Source organism: Vanessa cardui, chromosome 17 (genome assembly GCF_905220365.1).
Source record: "Vanessa cardui chromosome 17, ilVanCard2.1, whole genome shotgun sequence".
In the NCBI taxonomy this organism is placed as follows: Eukaryota; Metazoa; Arthropoda; class Insecta; order Lepidoptera; family Nymphalidae; genus Vanessa; species Vanessa cardui.
Genome location: NC_061139.1, coordinates 7,236,062 through 7,254,577, shown reverse-complemented (window position 1 = coordinate 7,254,577; position 18,516 = coordinate 7,236,062). Strand labels below are relative to the sequence as shown.

Sequence of the window (18,516 nt, the reverse complement as noted above, 5' to 3'; positions counted from 1 at the left end):
CTAATTTTTAAGCTACATATATTGACGAAAGCAACAAGATAACTTACGATTATTGTAGTCAAATGACATGAATTTATGTCATATTTATCGTTTGTTATAAACCTTCATGCAGGTCATATTTACTTTAAAAACTTTTTGGATAAACTTGCCATATTAAAAAATCAAGCGTCCTAGGCCGTCAACGACTTATATGTACAGTGACCGGCCCTGTCAGCAGCACGAGGTTGTACGATTTTTTTTATAAAGCGATATTAAATTTTAAGCCAAAAATATCCGTCACTTGATGGAATACAATATTTAATTTATTGATAGTTTAAAACGATGCTATCGATGTTCTGAAGTCATTCGTACCTCACTAGTAAAATGTCAAAACTGGATTTACGTTGATATGCTATTTTCACATCTAAATCCTTTGATTGTTATAATTATTAAAGTGAATTTCGCTTAAATCATAAAACTTACGTTTATAATAGAACTGATAGATGTTTTATTATTATATAAGCCGCACGTTGTGTTTGTTTGTTTATGCTGTGATTTAAAAATGTTTTCGGACGGAAGCTTGCATTAACTCGATCCTTTGTTCGCTTCGAAGAAATTCGTGTTTAAAACGAAACAGTTGTAGAATTTGAACATGCTGACTGAATTATTAGAAAAACTCGCCTAGTTTTACGTCGCTCATATTTTTGGATGATTAAAAATTCATTATTAATTGTATATGAATAATGTACAATCAACAAATAATGTACAAAAATGATATTACATCATTACATATTATAAAACAAAGTTACTTACCGCTGTTTGTTCCTATGTATGCTTAGATCTATAAAATTGCGCAACGGATTTTGATGCGCTTTTTTAGTAGATAGAGTGATTTGAGAGGAAGGTTTTTGTATATAATAAAAGTGATGTCGTAAATAAACAAAACAAGATTTATGTATAAATATTTTTATTTTTTTCTTCTTTTCTAGTATTACTATAATTATAAGGGTCACCTTAAAGAAAAATCAACTGAGTCTCGTCGTTCCGCCTCTGCTCTTATTAAATTTAGTTGTTTTTTTTCCCGAGTGAAGTAAATTGACTCAGTTTATTCCATCACAATAATTTCGCATCAAAAAACGGTAGTATATAAGGTTATTACTTATTTTTAAAATCAATTCATCTTCTGTAATTCATTGTCATACATATGTAATGTTAAATAAGTTTAATAATTACAACTATCTGGAAAATATATAACTGCGAAGAAACATAATAATATATGTATTAATTAAATCCCTAAGATAATGAACACAATTATATGTATGTATGTATGTAGCTGTGTGCTTTAGAATGGTTTACAAATATAATTATTATTTACCTACTGATATAACGCATTAACAATACAATTAACATCGGTATCAATATAAACATTTGCCTTGCTATGGCGCCAAGCTAACCTAACCCGATTTTTACAGACGTCGACTGGTCATCCAGGAAAATTAACTATTTTTCCTTCATTAAAGCAATTAAATTGTTTATAAAATCGTATCAAACCGGAAATAATCCAAGTACGTTCTGGAAGTGTAGGTTTTTTATTGTTTACATTTGTTATTATTATTATTAAAAAAAGTACTGTGCAGTGGGAACGTCAGAAGAGATATAGATAGAGATATTTGACATATGCATATCCTCCAATCCGCATCAAGTGACGTTGGCAACTGCAAAACTTATCCTCAAGACGAGACCACGTCGTAGCCCAGTTGTGAGAAACAAGCAGGCTATTGCGAATTACCCTGTTATATTTTATAACTAAGAAAGCAGTGATTACTTAAGTTAGGTAACTTTAAATATAGTATAATCTTGAAAAATTACGATGGTCAAATGTGCCTGTGCCTTGTCGTATAAAGTATGTTATTTTGAAATTGATGAATTATAGTTTTTCTAAATTAATGGAATGATTTTAGATAAGTACCTAACATAAGTGAAATGGAACGTTTTAATAACAGAAATAAAGCTGTTCAAAAGATGTTGCTGTCTCGTAGATAAAGATCGCACATGTATATCGTCACGCGGTAAAAAAACTATCACGCATGCCGTCACGCGATGCATACTTCTAAGCATCAACAGATTGCTCCGTTTTACTTTTCATCATTAGTTCCTTGTATGTTATCGTATGAATTAGTTTTGATTGTAACTTCAGAAGCTGATGTCTTCAATTTGATTTGGTGCTTCTGTACTGTATTTCTTATATTGTATTTAATATATGTTTTTATTGATTAAGGTGATGACGAAGTTATAAGACCGAGTACACTAATCTCTTTAATAAAATAGTACAGTTTATAATATGTTATGTCAATAAAACTTGATGGTAGGACTTGCAAGTCCATTTTGAGTAGATATCTACTAGCTACTTCTCAGTTATTCCACTGCCTAACAGTGGGTGAGTGGGTCAGTGTAACTAAAGGTAAAAAACAACATTTTAGTGCCCAAGGTTGAAGGAAAGTAATAATTCTTACATTACCAACATTTATGGATGGCGGAGAATTTTTAATGGATACGAATTTTAAACTTTAAAAAAATGTATGTGCCATCTTCGACCCTGGGTTGAAAGTAAATGTCGAGATGATTTCAATATGACCTCGTGGATTAACACATTATTGTCATTCCCTTTTACTTTTATAGAGTAAACTTACTAGTGTTTCAATATTTTGTGTTTTTTTTTTATCATTATTTTGTGATTAAAGTTTTTGGGTGCACGTGTGTAATGTACATCTTACGTTGTTTCTATAATATCAGTTTTGACGAGGTATGTTTATTTTTCATATTGTTATTTATTAAAATATTTGCAACCTTATTTACTTGTATCTTAAGATTCCAATCAAGACAAAGTCAATCTTTGAAGATCCTGCAATAATATCTTATGATAATCTTGAACCTGACACGTCTTTGATAACTTTGCTGTCTTTGTCTTTTACTTCGTTCTTCTGTTTCATCGATAGAATCTACTTTCTTGAATGATAGACTTTAGATTCAATTAATTCTTGTAACATTATTTATTAGCGCCACAATGACCAAAAATTTTGATTTTTATGATGTTGCCAAAATACGAAAAGATGCTTACCTATATCACTGGTCCATATTACTTATTACTATTTAATTGCTGTTCTACGATAAATAGCAACATACTTTGAATGTAAATCAGCGATTTTGTATGAATTTATAGATAATATTAATATTTTGTTTTTCTTGTATCACCTGCCATTTCATTCATTGCAAATTTCTAAGGCTGGAACAAAGCGCTATTTAGCGATAAGCCTTATTGTACAAACGTGTTTATTATGATAAGTGATTCTCTAGTGTGTCTGTGTTTTTTATATGTGTGGTGTGTAATAGAAGAGAATTTACTTATACTTTGTGCTCCTGTGTTTTCGTTTCAATCGCAAAGGCCTCTTATGCTCTTTAGGGGAATATTAGGAGATTTCACCATGCTGTTCCAGAATGACTCGGTTGATAAATCGTAGAATTTTATAAGATACATCTAGGTTTCCTTATGTTTCTTTCTTCATCTTGATAATGAGATTCAATAAATAACAATAAAGCGCACAAAGCTGAACGATGTTTGGTTTTGAAATTTTGGGTCATTATGTTTGGTTATATAAATACAATATTATTGACTGTTTCCTTACTTGTCTAAGGATTTTATTAACTAGTTGACTTCTGAGTCACTCTTACTAAGCTTCATAACATATTTCGAAAATTTTGATCGCGACTCACCTTACAAAATATTTCTAACTTCGGGACTCATCACTTAGTTCATGTAGAAATAATGCCTATTTCTTCGTGAATTATGAATCTATGAAAATGAGAATGCATCAACTTTAAATTGTTTTACTCTTAATTGCAATTACTTTCATATGTCTCATTTGTTTCAGTATTTATTTTTAATATTAATCTTACAAGTTTCGGTATATATACCAGTTGTAGTGTCATTCGTGAATATTAAATAACATTTCATTTTAATAGACAAAACATGAGCACGAAAAAGAAACTTCTACACCTGATAGAGAGTAGCGAAAGAAACTGCATGTTTTTTATTTCTTCAAATCTTTGGGACATAGAAAGGCAGGTAAAGATAAGTGATTATTTTAACATGCTTGCGTTAAAATCCACATGCTTAAATCCTTAGTCATCATTTTATGGTTATTTAGTGCATACATTCTGATCCTCACATTTATTATGATATTTGAAATGTCTTTGACTGTCAAAGCCTAGAACACGAAAAAAAAGTGGTGATCAATTTATCACTAAATACACACTGATATAATAAAATTGTTTCGATTGGTTTAGTTCCCTTGTAGTGCGACACTGTCTGGATATATAAATAATCTAAGAAAAATACTAATAAAATAAAAGGTATAAAATTAAAAAATATATATCTAATAACCGATTTTGATACTTGCAGTAAGAAAATTAAACGTTATTAAAAGGCACTAGATTGTGTTGTTGCTGGCACAAAAATTAAAAAAAAAAGATTTATTAATAATCTGTGGTACATAGAAAAACAACCTTTAACCGCCCAAAATACTGTCATAATTTCCTGTTGGCAACGTTAAAGTTGGACGAAATGAATAGTAAAAATTAAATCAGTCTTTATTTAAATTTATGACTCCATTCGTATTTTACATAACTGCATTATTATTTAGAACATGGCGTCATTAATTTTCCTGGCTTGTAATGTAATATTAAAAATATACATACCTCATTTTGTTCTCATTTTAAAAATGTTTATTTTGTTGAAATATGTATTTACGTATTAAAGTCGAAATGTTTTAACCGTACATACCTTTTAGTGTTTCAACTTCTTTATCTAACTTGTCCCCGTTTCGGGTAACGATTATGCTCTTTGATTCGACCCTTTGGAAAGAATTTTAAAGAACCATTTACGGAAGAATCGTTATCGATAAGGCTCACTTTTAAAATATTGGAAGAAGATTTGGGTTTGAAGTACGCTAGTAAAATTCCGCCATTCTAAGTTTATTATCTTTAGTTATCTTTTAAGAACCGGAATTACTCGTATGGCAGCACTAGGTATTTAATATACCCAAAACAGTTTCTATTGCGCTGATTACAGTCGAACGTATTTTTATTTGACCAGTTTTTCTGTACATACTTATATGAACATATATGTCACCCTTATTTATCTTGTTTTTGTTGCGTTTTTTTTTAATAGATAGAGTGATTCGAGAGGTAGGTTTTTGTATATAATACATGGACAATATAGTAAAGAGACAAGTAAAATTCTCTAGTATATTTAGTACCAGCATTGCCCCATTGGTTAGTTATTAATAATTTTAAAAATAGTTATTTAAAAAAAGAACATGTTTTCTGTCTGTCTGAACATGTCTCTCATCAACAAGTTATTTGTTATGTAAATACTGAAATTAATACATGATGTACTTTGGTCGTTTTAATTACAAAATTTCTTATTATCCTCATTTGATTCGTAACCTGGTTATGAATACAACTGTCCTGTCTGAGTCAGCAAGCCATGACTGTGGTTATTGATTGACCTTCGCATAAAGAGGCTGGGCTGGTGCAATCTACATTGTATGCTAAATCGGATAACAGTTTGTTTTGCAATTAATATAATGAATAGATCAGTAGCTGCGCCGACGATAAATGTTTACAAAGAGATATTTATTTACTACTGTGTTTTTTAGATACATATGAAGTGCATTTTGTTTAATATACATATAGTATAATTATATAACTACACATGCAATTTTTGAAGTGAAGCTATTTTATTAATTTTGAGTATAATATCTGAGTCGAATTAATCCGTCGTTTTAGAAAATTTTGTTTATTTATCTTTTTTTTATTTATTTCAACTTTAGTCAAGTTCATTTTTTTTTTGTAAATAAAATAAACTGTTTTGGATTTTGACATTTCGATGCACATCAGCATCATTATCAGCTACTTTTTTTTATGGTGTTTCGTTTTCAGGTCTTAAATAAAACCGAAAGGACAAATAAAAAACAAAAAAAAAAATTATATCATAAATTTTCTCAATAATTTGCTTCTTTTGTATAATTTAAATTAGTATCCCAAACCGATAGCCCAAGTCAATAGTTATCTTGGCAGAGTCAACAAACACTGCACTGCTGCAAAGCGATCGTTCATTGTGGACTCATAAGTACAATTGCCTGAAATATATCTTGGCAAGCCCAGTGGTATCATTAAAAATTCGCTTGAACTACATTTTCGTGGACATGTTCCAAATACGAACGTTTTAAACACATTAAACATGGAATCATGAATTTCATATTTTAAAGAATAAAAAAAAAAACCTTTTAAGTAATGAGTTCCTCTGCCTCCGTTGTTTTCATTCCCAGGTGTAAACAGCGCTGATTGAATACGAAAACAAGTGATGAGGTTTTCTTAATATAATTTATAGTAAGTGTGTCATGTTATCAACGCAAGCTACATTACGATAAAGGATTTAAAAAAAAAAAACTAGGACAAGGCACTTGTACAAACGGTTTGCATGAAAACTTTTTCGAAAAATAAAAACCTTCACTGTTCTAAACAAGCGATTAAAAAGAGTGCGTGTGGATATGTCGGATCCTATATTTTATGAATCGTTATTGTACATCAGTAACCGATCGTACATGAGTTATGTGTCAAGAGTCGTTAAAATTGTTCCTATATTGACAAATGTTTTCATGGGGACGCATTTGTGTATCGCCTCGTAAACCATCCGTAGAAAAATAAATTGTTTCTTCATCAGTAAATATTCATAGTGAACTGTTTCACAAATAGTTGTACGTAAGTTGCGTCATCTATTCCAAATTTAAATATAATTATCAGTTTGATGTCTTGAGCGTTTTCTTTGGTGATATTAGAATAGAGTGAAAGTCGCAGATCTGATCCTAGCTTTATGGCTTTTTGTGGGTGTAAGAATCCTAAAATAGTCATAACTATTATACGATTAAAGAGTGAATAGAAATGAAAGAAGACATACAAAAGACGTTATAATATGAAAGAAGTGGATAAACTTATACGACAAAGAATCTGGATTAAGAAGTTGTTTTTAATATTTATTCAAGTAAAATAAACCATGAACACACACATTGATTTTTTTTATTATAAAAACCATGACCAAGAAATCGTAAAGGTGATATGCATTTAACTCTGATTTATTAAAATACCAAACATTCATTTGGTTTTTCAGTATGATACTGTAGGAAAACAATACAAGGAAGGAAGGCATAAATTACTATTCCAAATAACCAACAACATGCACTAAGCATCGTTTATAAAGCAAAATTAATAATGACACTATGAAAATATATTTATACAAGTATTATTCTCATTGATGACGAAAATATTAATATAAATAATTAAATATACTCTCAGATAATGAAACAAAGAGCAGATGGAGCGAATCGAATACTATAGTGAAGCAACAAATGCGAATACAAATTCCCAATATTGTGATTTTTTTTTTTTTTAAATCCCTTAATAAAGTGTGACAACACCTTTGACGTATCAACGAAACGGGAAACGAGAACGCTCTAACGGAAATTTGATTTTTTTTTATTTTGTATTCCTTTTTTGATTTCGCTATAAAGTTCCTATGAAATCTGCCTATTGTTTACTGATTTTGATTTATTTTGTGTAATAGCCAATCAAAGTTGTAGTCGACAATATAGAAGCCAATAGAACACTTAGTACACGCACACTAATAAAGTAGTATGACGTTTGACGAGTGTTTACGTGTAACTGTCACGCACACAAAGAGAATATGATTGTTCCGTTTGTTACACTCCATCTAAATATATAAATAATAAGCTGAGAACACACAGCACATATTATTAACAACAATTCTCTGTTGAAACGCAACTCTGATTCTTTGAGCGCGAAATTAACCAGTTTCTAAGCTTATATATCACCAATGCTAACACGAAGACGAATTATTAAGAAGTAAATGTTTCTGTAAAGTTTATTGACAACTAAGATATACAGACAAACATTTAGAACGTAATGTGATTTCCTTCGGTACAAATACTCAAAAAAAAGTAGTAAGTGGCTTAATTCTTTTTTCATAATTTTTAAGGTTATATTATAACGCTACTTAATTTGAAAATGGAACGTCCAAGAAAAAAAAGTTACATACTCATTGTAAATACATATCTCGAGTTTCAAGATACAGGTACAGAACATATGAAGTATCTTTTATTTATACCTAAAAACTGATTACATGAATGTACTATACGTATATGATTTTAGTTTATATTTTCGTCTAAATGTAGTCTGTGTGTGTTCCAAAATATAGATTGTTATGGAGTCTAGTATTGTTCCAGTGCCTATACTAACGACCGCCAAATGAGGAGCATGCAGTTGCATAACTGATGCATCGCTTACGTAATCACAGATCTAGAGATGTGACACTATGTGTGAGATTTGAGTTATTTTGTAATCGATCTGTATCTTAGTTATTTCACAAATGTCATAGTTTCGCATACAATCGCAACGTGATATACGCTATTGTATTTCCAAAGCTTATAATTTGTACGGTTTTATATATTTTTTTGCCAAAAAGAAATATCAAAGATTATATTTTGAAAGATTCCTAGGGTTGTATTTATATGGATAGGTATTATTAAGAGAAAAACAATTAGTTCAATAAAATGTATCGATAAATTGTAACATCTCTAATCGAACGTGATCTTTTATAAGGTAATCGCATCGCAGACCTTCGAGACATCGATTCGGAGAATAGAATATTCTAAACACAATTCAATTTGTGATTTCAAAATTAAAATCCACAAAACTTAACAACATTCATTAAAAAATAAAATCGAGTCACATATTTTAATATACTATTTTATTAATTTGTTTATAATCACATATATTATCTCTTAACGACGTATCAGAGAAACAAACTTCAAAAATAAACATAGTTAATCGATATTTAAATAATTAGCAAAAAACTAATAACACATAATTATATATATTTCTTGTAATAAATATTAGTTAGAAATTGTGACGGTATTTGTAAATTCATTTACGGGATAAATAATTTGTCATATTAAAACTAATTACCGTGAAAGACATTTCTAAAATGAATAACTCTTTCCAACATCGTCTGAATAGTTAAACAGTAATTAGTTAACGAGTTCTCACATTCGAACCTCACTCTATTATCACGTTCATTTTTTTTCTACAGTTCATTATTGTACGCTTTATTTATTTCTTAAACTACCTATAATTATGTCACAACTACCGACCAGCCCCGGCTCCACAGGAACAGTACCAATACGAAATATAATACAGAATTTGTTTATTTACTACATCAAATTAGAAACTTCTAAAATTATCACTGTTTCTTTACTATATTCTCCATGTATTATATACAAAAACCGTCTTCTTGAATCACTCTATCTATTAAAATAAACTGCGTCAAAATCCGTTGCGTAATTTAAAAGATCTAAGCATACATAGAGGCAGACAACAGTAAGCGACTTTGTTTTATACTATGTAATGATAATGATAATACATACTTTAAATAATATTAATGAAGTATGTTATTTATATGAAGGTAGGGTTTATTGTGAGTTTTTGTCTGGATAGTTATTATTAGCATTGTTGCGTGCTTATTTGAAGGATGACATAACGCAACAGGTCTATGGGTGGAGTTGACCACTCACCATTACTGTGGTGGTCTAATTGTCCACCCACCTACATATATTCTGAAAAATGATAATTGTAAAAAATAAATGAATAATATTGCTAATATATTTTGATACCAAATTAGTATATTTCTTTCGTTTTGAAATTATTTTGTAACAATAAAAAAATGACGGTAGGTACAATTAGAGATCAAATGGAATTCGACACTGTCGCACCGTTGATTATGAAACTTTGCTCACAAAATATGTCGTCCAAATAATATGTACATTTTATCGTAGAAGAGAATATAATCTACGTAATTGTAACTCGCTACTGAAATTGCTCATCAACTTACATACCGTTTAAACGAACGCCATGACATCACAGAGGCAGGACAACGTTCGGATTGACTGACGTATGTTCCTAAATCATTCATATTCATACGACGGAGGCAAAAGTCTTTGCAGTGAAAGTTTTTTGGGATATAACCATGTACGTACAGTTGCTGGTTATGTCATCGTTTAGTCTTATAAATAATGTTTTTTTTTTTTAAGAAAAATATCTAAAGAGGTTTTATATCATATACCGGAAATTATCTATGTTTTTTTTTTAATTTTCTTGATTATTTAGATTTATTAGGTATAAGGTCAATTACTAAGACAGATATGCTTGTACATTTCTAATTGGAACATTTTTATTACTAATTGTCTCTGATTAAAGACAGAAAATCCTTTTAAGCGAATCCCTTGAGAGATTTTTATCATAGCGTTTGTGTAAAAAAGATTCATTCCAAATGAAAAGTAACCTCCATTTGCACAGAATGCACATCGCAGTCATGCTACGTTTCTAGAAAGAGAAAATTTCCAGCAAACAGTGAGGTTTTAACATTTTAAATCATTTCTATACTTAAAGAAAGTACCGTATTAAATCCAGTGTCGTTTACCTCAAAGTGGAAAGTTGTGCTGATGTCAAATATTATTAAGATATTATGATTTATTATATTACTTACATTAAAAACGCCATTCATATTAATAAAATATGTTACGACATTTCACCACTTAAAGGAGTACTCTCATTTTGTCTAGTATTAAATAAATAAGGATCTACGAATTTAAGTATTTGCTTTGTAGTATAATTAAAAAATATATTAAAACTGTCTGTATAAACAAGAATACATATACAAAGCTTTGAATATAAACTATTAATGTCTATAAAATACTTTTGACGACATTCGCCAGTTGTATTTAAAAACAAACAATGACATACAGTAAAAAAGTTAAGGCACTGGCAACAAAAGCAATAACTTTTTACGCAATAAAAAAGTTATTGCTATTTGAATTTAGAACGGCCTATAGCCTAGAGAATACATTTTGTTGTAACAATTATTAATTATTGTGTGTCAGTGGAACACAAACTTTAATTTGAATTTGCCGCGTTTTTACTTCGCTATTTGTAATTCGAACGTTGTCACTGTAATATGAAATAATTTGTATTTGCTTTTGTTATCCCGTGGCTAACCAAATGTTTGAAGCGGCAATCAACATATGATGCGACATGAGAATTTGCATTGAGGTTACACGAACATTATCGATACTGTGTTTAAAAGTGACACATTAAAAAACATTCCAATTTTAAATCGATCTCATTCGAAAATCTTGACAAGTAAGCAACGCGATAAATAATTTATTTTTTAAATGCAATTAACAACCTCCTTAAAGGATTTTTTTTGGTTCAAGCCTTAAAAATGTTTCTTCACAATGTACAGAGCCACATCCTTCCTATGTAACCGGATGGCTTTCTAAGATTTCCCTCAAGCTATTTAGTCTTCGGAACCAGCTGCAAATGCACCTGTTGAATCTTTGTTCCAATTGCTCCCCATGGGGTGATGCGCCATGCCTGACTGTGAACCGGATATTCCCACGCGCACCACTCCTACATACAAATGTGTTTTTGCGATTTGTAATTGGACATTTTGACTAAAGAGAATTCGTTTGGTATTTTATTAAAGGATAAGTAAAAGTTATAGATTCACAATATTATTTGGAATTTTAATAATTTAATAGATTATTGCTTCTGTTTTGAACACTTAAGTAATTTATATATTTAGCAATGTTTGTGTTGTATGAAAAGTATTTAATTAATATCGATAAAAATTGTTTTGTGTAGTAGAGCTCTTAAATGTGTTACAATATTAGATACTATTTAAATTTGTAATTATATTATTTACCATAATAATTATTGAGTTGATACCAATTAATTGTTCGTTGATATTAAAATAAAATAACCCTGACTTTAATGTAAAGGGATAAATTCTTAGTTAAGGTCAATTAATATGTATTAATATATTTATTATTTAATGTTTATTTATTCAAGTGCAATAATTGGATTCAGGTCTTAGCAAAAGAAGCTTAGGTATTCAATTTAACTCTAATATCTTTCATTATATTTTAATGGATATAGTTTTTTAGATGGAAATATTCGCATTCTGTAATAAAGTTTTTGTTTTCGGCTTGCTGCATTCACCTGTCTTGTCTTCACGTTCTGCATCTGAAAGTTGAATGCGCTCTTTGTCCTTATCTGTTTTACGGAAAATGTCTTGAAATGAGAGAGATGGAGCACCTATAGCGAGACGGCGACGGTGGAAGCATGTGGCACGCGCCACTCCATTCGGTTTACGAACGCGGGTCAGATCAGACGTCGTGTTCCGTTGCGTTTAATAGTCAATTCTAACGCTTCGATCGTATTTTGACAGTTCCGGAACATTGTACTCTATCTCCAATCGGATTGTTTTGGTCATCAATATCTATTGAATGTGTGTTTATGTGAGGGATATTTAATTTGGACGCATGTATTAATTTTGTGTAAACAAGTGTTGACTATTCTTTTTGTTTACGAAAAGAAATTTAACCTACATCAAGGGAAAGAAAACGCCGGGTGCGAAGTGAAAGTTTAAATTTCGCAGTTTTTGTGTATCGCTGTGGACAAAGATATTTGGAGCGAATTTTTGGAGGCGTTCTCTTGAGCCGCGTAGATAATTGAAAAAGTTGTCGGACGGTTAAGGGTACGAGCAGCTGGCTGACCTGAAAGCTGATAATAAAAATAAACGATACAACCGTATTTATTTGGAGGTCTTTGAAGTCGGATCTTATAATGATTAATGAACCGTGTGATGTGAGACTGCGATTTGGGAAGCGTTGAGATTCGTTCGTCCTGCGATTTTTTTCGGGCTTTATGAGGGAGAGAAGGTCCCTGCCAATAAGCGGCGAAGTGGCGCTTAAAAGCGAAAAAGATGGAGCAGGGAGGGGTTTGGTTGTGAACTCAGTTTTATGTGGTGTTGTGGATGAACTATCGAACGGTAGGACGGGAAGACGAGGTTCGTGGGTGCGACACGCAGTCATGGGTGTGCTCAGGTGGAAGGATTTGACCGGAGTAAGGACCAGTACTCCTACTGAACAAAAAGAGGTATGTTTTATGAAACGTTGTAATTTTACGATTCTTATGATGTCATTCGAATTGTTTACTTCTCGATTACGATTATGTTTACTGTTATTATCGTATCTAATATTTGGAATTTGTTTGCATTAGTAAATAGTTAAGTATAATGATTGTTGTGGTTAATAATTAGTAACTACCGTATGTTCTAGACAGTGAGTCAGTTTATGCTTATTATATTAAAGTTAAAATAATGCTTACATGTATTTTTAAAATTACAAGTGTTTTTTTGACTCAAATCTTTTAACTGCGTTTTATACCAATTAGTAATATTTACGATGGTTTAGAAGTCTTAATATAGCACACTAGTATAATAATATGTTAATAATTGTAGTACTGGTTTTGTTATGTAGTCTAAGAGTATAGTTGAAGAGACTTGTTTTCGTAAAATATAAATTAGGATTAAAATGTCATGTTGACATATCGTTTAAAAATGAATCATTGTGTTACGTAAATATGAGTAATGGAGAAAATCCTCTGTTTTGGCCGACACCGGTTTCATTGACGTCATTTTGGTTTTGATGTCAGCTTGGTTCACATCTTGTCACGTTAACACCACCTATCCACATAGCATGACTGTGTCAAGGTGGTTTATTTGAGAATGTTTTTATTGTTAGAAATGTCGAGAGTACTTATAACTTTTTCGTTTTAAAGTGAAAACGCTTTTACGAAATGGCTTTTAGTTTTATAATTGAAACAGTTTTGGTATTGCTGTTCTTTCTTTAACGCGTTTTAGATATGTCTAAACCTATACAACTGCACGTTTATTTGTTTTTTGTTTGTTGGATTATTTGTAATCTACACTAATATTATAAATGTAAAAGTAAATCTGTCTGTCTGTTTCTCTCTCTTTCACTACCAAATCAATGAACCGATTTTGATGAAATTTAGTATGAAACTTAAAATTTGGTCTACAATGAAGACCATTTTCTTTTTTGTCTAACATATAACAAACAATCCCTTAAACGCGAGCGCGGCCGCCACCTAATACAATATAAATGAATATTAGTAAAATATATTTTATTTATATAAAAAATTATATGTGTAACTAATCTGTTTGTTTTGATTTCATAACTTATTGTTTTAATATTAAACGACGGCCGCATACGAATCACTATTGCAATCCCTACTTCGTATTCGCGTGTGCGCAGGTGCACTTCCTTTCACGGCCCGAGACATTGCTTAATGAAAAATTACAGTCTTCCTCGCGGTTACTCGCTGACTAAGATTTATTAAGAACCCTCTTCACACTTTTACTTCGTGACGCACACATAATATTAATAATTCACCAGAGGTCAAAATGCTATAAGAATACAATACTATTACACTGATATCAACTGATCCAGTGCATAAAAAAATACTAAAATAAATTAAAAAAAAATTAAACATCATTTGTATTCATACTTTATTATTTAAATTTAAATAAGAATTATTTACATTAAGTCCTCAAATATATAAAATTATGAATTAAAAATGTTTACTGTATAAATCTCGGCCGTTTGGACAATAAAAAATATTAAATATCAATAACTTTTCTTGGTGCCTAAATTAAAAAAAAATGTATTTTTTAAATTTCGAATTTACTTTTGAATTCTATTTGCATTTAAAATGGTTGTTGTATTTCAAAATGGAGTGACAAACTTTTTTCTCTTTAACAATGTAACTAAGAAAAGCACCGGTTCACTTAAAAATGTAATAAAAAAAATCTTTAACGGTCTGATTGGCGCGTCAGTTTGTTTCCTATTTACATTTTTTATCTTATTAAAAAACTTCGACGGTACTTTCAAATTCTTAATATACATGTATAAAATTTCAATATTGACAAAGTTTAGTAATAACTATTATGAGTATAAAATAAATTAACATATTATTGAGAGTATTATATTATAGAAATAAAATATTTGACAAGCGTCAATAGTGCAATGGTATGTATGCAATGTAATGCAGCTTACTGAATAGGAATATTTGTAATACCTTATGATAAAAGATCGACAAAATTTTTATTTTATAATTTTAAAAAAATAATCGATTAAACTGAAAAAGAGATGCTATTCATATGATCACTGCCAAACCCGTATTTCTGTGTTATTCAACGGTCCTGTTTTGAAAGGTGAGAGAGCTATATGATAGCTATATATAGTGACAACAAAGGACAATATCTTCCATCATCCCACATGGTTAGAGGTACGTAGACTGTTACGATGTCTATTCACTATCAGCTGTTCTATTTACCTATAACCATACAACGTGCATTGAGCTTAGTAAGAAAATAAAATATACTTATTAAAAAGAAACGATATACTAAGAACGTTCATAATCGTTCCATTTTCGTCATCGATTATCTCAATACGATAATTGATTGTTTGCTAAATCCCGATGTCTCGAATAAACGAATCGATGTTCTAATATTTGCAAAAGCAAAATACATCACAGAAAGAGGTCATAACAAAAATCGTGTCGAGACTGCGTGTATCGTTGGATATTTCTCACTCCAATTACTCTCGACGTTTTTACTGCTTTCAGGGTTGTCATGCGAAAATTCTCTAATTAATGCAACTTTGTATGAAAAATCTGCATCACGGTATTTTTTTTCTCTCTTATAACAAACTCTTTTAATTAGTATTCGGTTTTACATTTTTAATGCGGCTCGTAAGTAGATACTTGACATTTATATTGAATAGCAAGCATAATATTGTTAACGAAATTATATTTAAAGATTTTTTTTCTGGTTCACGACGTAACTCATCAAGGAGGTTTTCATACGTATTATATGCAGAAAGAAAACTGTTCGATAGGGTTACATATGCGTATTCCATTTAATTATTTTAATTTTTATGGGAAAGTGGTTATTATTTTAAAACTATTCCATCTCTTTCTGTCATTAGTGTTTTGACATTTGAGTAAAGAAGACACAGTAATGTATCATAATTTTTCAATTATTTTTCTTCTGTTTCTTTGTTTGCCAACCCTTAACTTATTACCATAGATTTGATGGAAATGTGCCGACACGTTTGGGGCAAAATTATATTAACATAAGCGAGGATATCGTGAAACTTTTTTTTATTTGTCCAGTAATAATGTATTTAGTCTTCGAAAGATAAATAGTAGAAAATTATTTTATGAATTATATTTTTAATGTTGAATTAAAATCGTATGTTGTAGCATATTACAGATAATGAATAAGACATCGTTAATTTTATTACAAGCATGAAAATATGTAAATAGAATAAACAAACAAATAAAGGGAGTATTTATGGATTAAGCCATACAAACATATGTTAGGGAAAGCCTACACGATTAGTTTGAATGACACGTAGCAAATTCATCATTCTGTCCGCCGCTTAATAATAAATCAATCAATATTGTACATCGGCAATAGCGTGATCAAAATTCATTTTTCTCTATTATTTAAGAATATATGTCGAACAATGCTATTCATACACATTCAAACAGTCCATGAAAATATTTTTCAGAAATATTGTTCCAAAATATCTAGATATACAAGCCGAGAAATATTTATTTATGTATCTATGTATATTGTCAATACGTGAACATTCTATAAAAACAGTTTTTTTTCCTATATTGTACTATGGTAATTACTTTAGGGTCTTCAAAGCAGTAAATATGACTAACAGTGAACGTGGTGTAATGTAGTTTATACAAATTACAAATAAAAAAAATATTAATATTTTGTAGGAAGGAAGAAAATAAGAGTGTTTGTAACCACGAAGAAACGTGTCTGATACTACAGCGGTATTTTTTATTTAAATAAAATAAATAGCATCTAAATAAGAATCATTTATATATTACAATAATTAAAGCTTATTTGCAATGCGACATCAATTGTGGTATTAATAAAGGCGTATAAATTGGAGCCGTTTGTCAGAAGTAATCGCATTGCAGATCCTTAATTCAATTTTGATTTCTTCGCTCTTGCAAGAATTTAGCATTTTTTTTTCTTATTATGAAGTAGTCAGCTACTTTGATATTAATAGAGCGAATACCAACATTTTTCTCGTTTTTAATATTAATTTATTGAATATAAACCTCACGATTTATTTATATCGATAAACCAAGACAAGGACAGGACAGATCTGCTTTCTCTTTCTGTAAACTTTGAATTGTTAGCTTAATTAGTATAAAATTTGATTTATTTTTGAATATCGAATTAAATTCTTAAGTGTAGACCATAGATATATAAATTTCATAGAATTACTATGGTAATTTAAATTTTATAAAAGCAGACAAAATATTTAGTAGATACTTTTTAACTTCCACATAAATAAGGTTTGTATACACTTGTATTCATTAACGTACGTATTTGAAATTGCTTATTAATTGTAGCGAAATTTTCCCTGAAATTGTTATAAAGAAATATTTTGATATCACCGAATTCAGGTCAAAGAGAAAAACATTTAAACTTCATATTTACAAAAACAATGCAAAACGAATGCGTTTCCTTTATAAAAGCGAGTCATAATTAGTGTACAAGCTTTTACAACAACACCCTACATTTACGATTGTAAATAAAAACAAATAGTACGGCCCACAAAAGACTAAAGATTTGTTAACACAAACAAATGCTATCTCCATCATTATTACGAAATTGAACGCGGCCAAGAGAGAACAATCTTGCACTTTAGTTTATTCAAAGCAAGAAGTACATCAGAAGTGGGATCCAATTATTTTTAACAAACTACTTGATTTCAAACTTGTTCAAAAATATATTGTTTATATATAATAACTTTAAAAATTCATTTATAAAAGAAATTCCATGATATATTTACTAATAGAGCTGGCAAACAGCTCTTGATATTGTACGTAATACAATAACATGCTTTAATATTTTTTATTAGTTTTAAATTTCAATAACATTTCTATACTTCAATTGAATATAAATGACATTTATATAATGTAAAGTAATATTGAATAATTTTAAATCATCTCTTGCAATTTTCTTTTTTTTTCCTTGCTTTTTTCAAATATAGAACGATCTCCATAGGTTTGTTTTTAAAGTAAATTGTTAGGAATTATAGCGCGCGTACACAATTGTACGTTTAATCAAAGTATCTGTTATTAAACTGAATACTGACTTTATCCTTAATTATTTATTTGCATAATGATAAATAATGGGTTATACTTTCTACGAAACTCCTATCTATGCGTAGATGATAATGAACTCAGGATTAGTTGTCCAAATTAAAAATATATAAATAATTATACATATATTCAAGTAGGGACACAAATGTATATTTGAATTATCATGTTACCGTTTATAATTAAATGTAAAACTATCCGAAATTAAATTCTACCGAGAAGAACCAGCGAAAAACTTAGTAGATACTCTATTACACAATTTTAATTATATAGTATGTC

The 18,516-nt window shown here is 29.8% G+C and overlaps 1 protein-coding gene across 4 annotated transcripts in view; it reads left to right on the top strand.

The window, feature by feature from the left end:
- LOC124536666 (rap1 GTPase-activating protein 1) overlaps positions 1 to 18,516 on the top strand; it is a 278,996-nt gene that overhangs the window by 179,637 nt on the left and 80,843 nt on the right. The window contains exon 1 of one of the 4 annotated variants that reach the window (XM_047113217.1): positions 12,330 to 13,110. The exons of the other annotated variants lie outside the window; for them this stretch is intronic. Within the exon in view, the coding sequence (XP_046969173.1) occupies positions 12,880 to 13,110 (231 nt within the window). The 5' untranslated portion in view covers positions 12,330 to 12,879. Of the gene's footprint in view, positions 1 to 12,329; positions 13,111 to 18,516 lie in introns of those variants that run through there. 4 annotated transcript variants of the gene reach the window in all.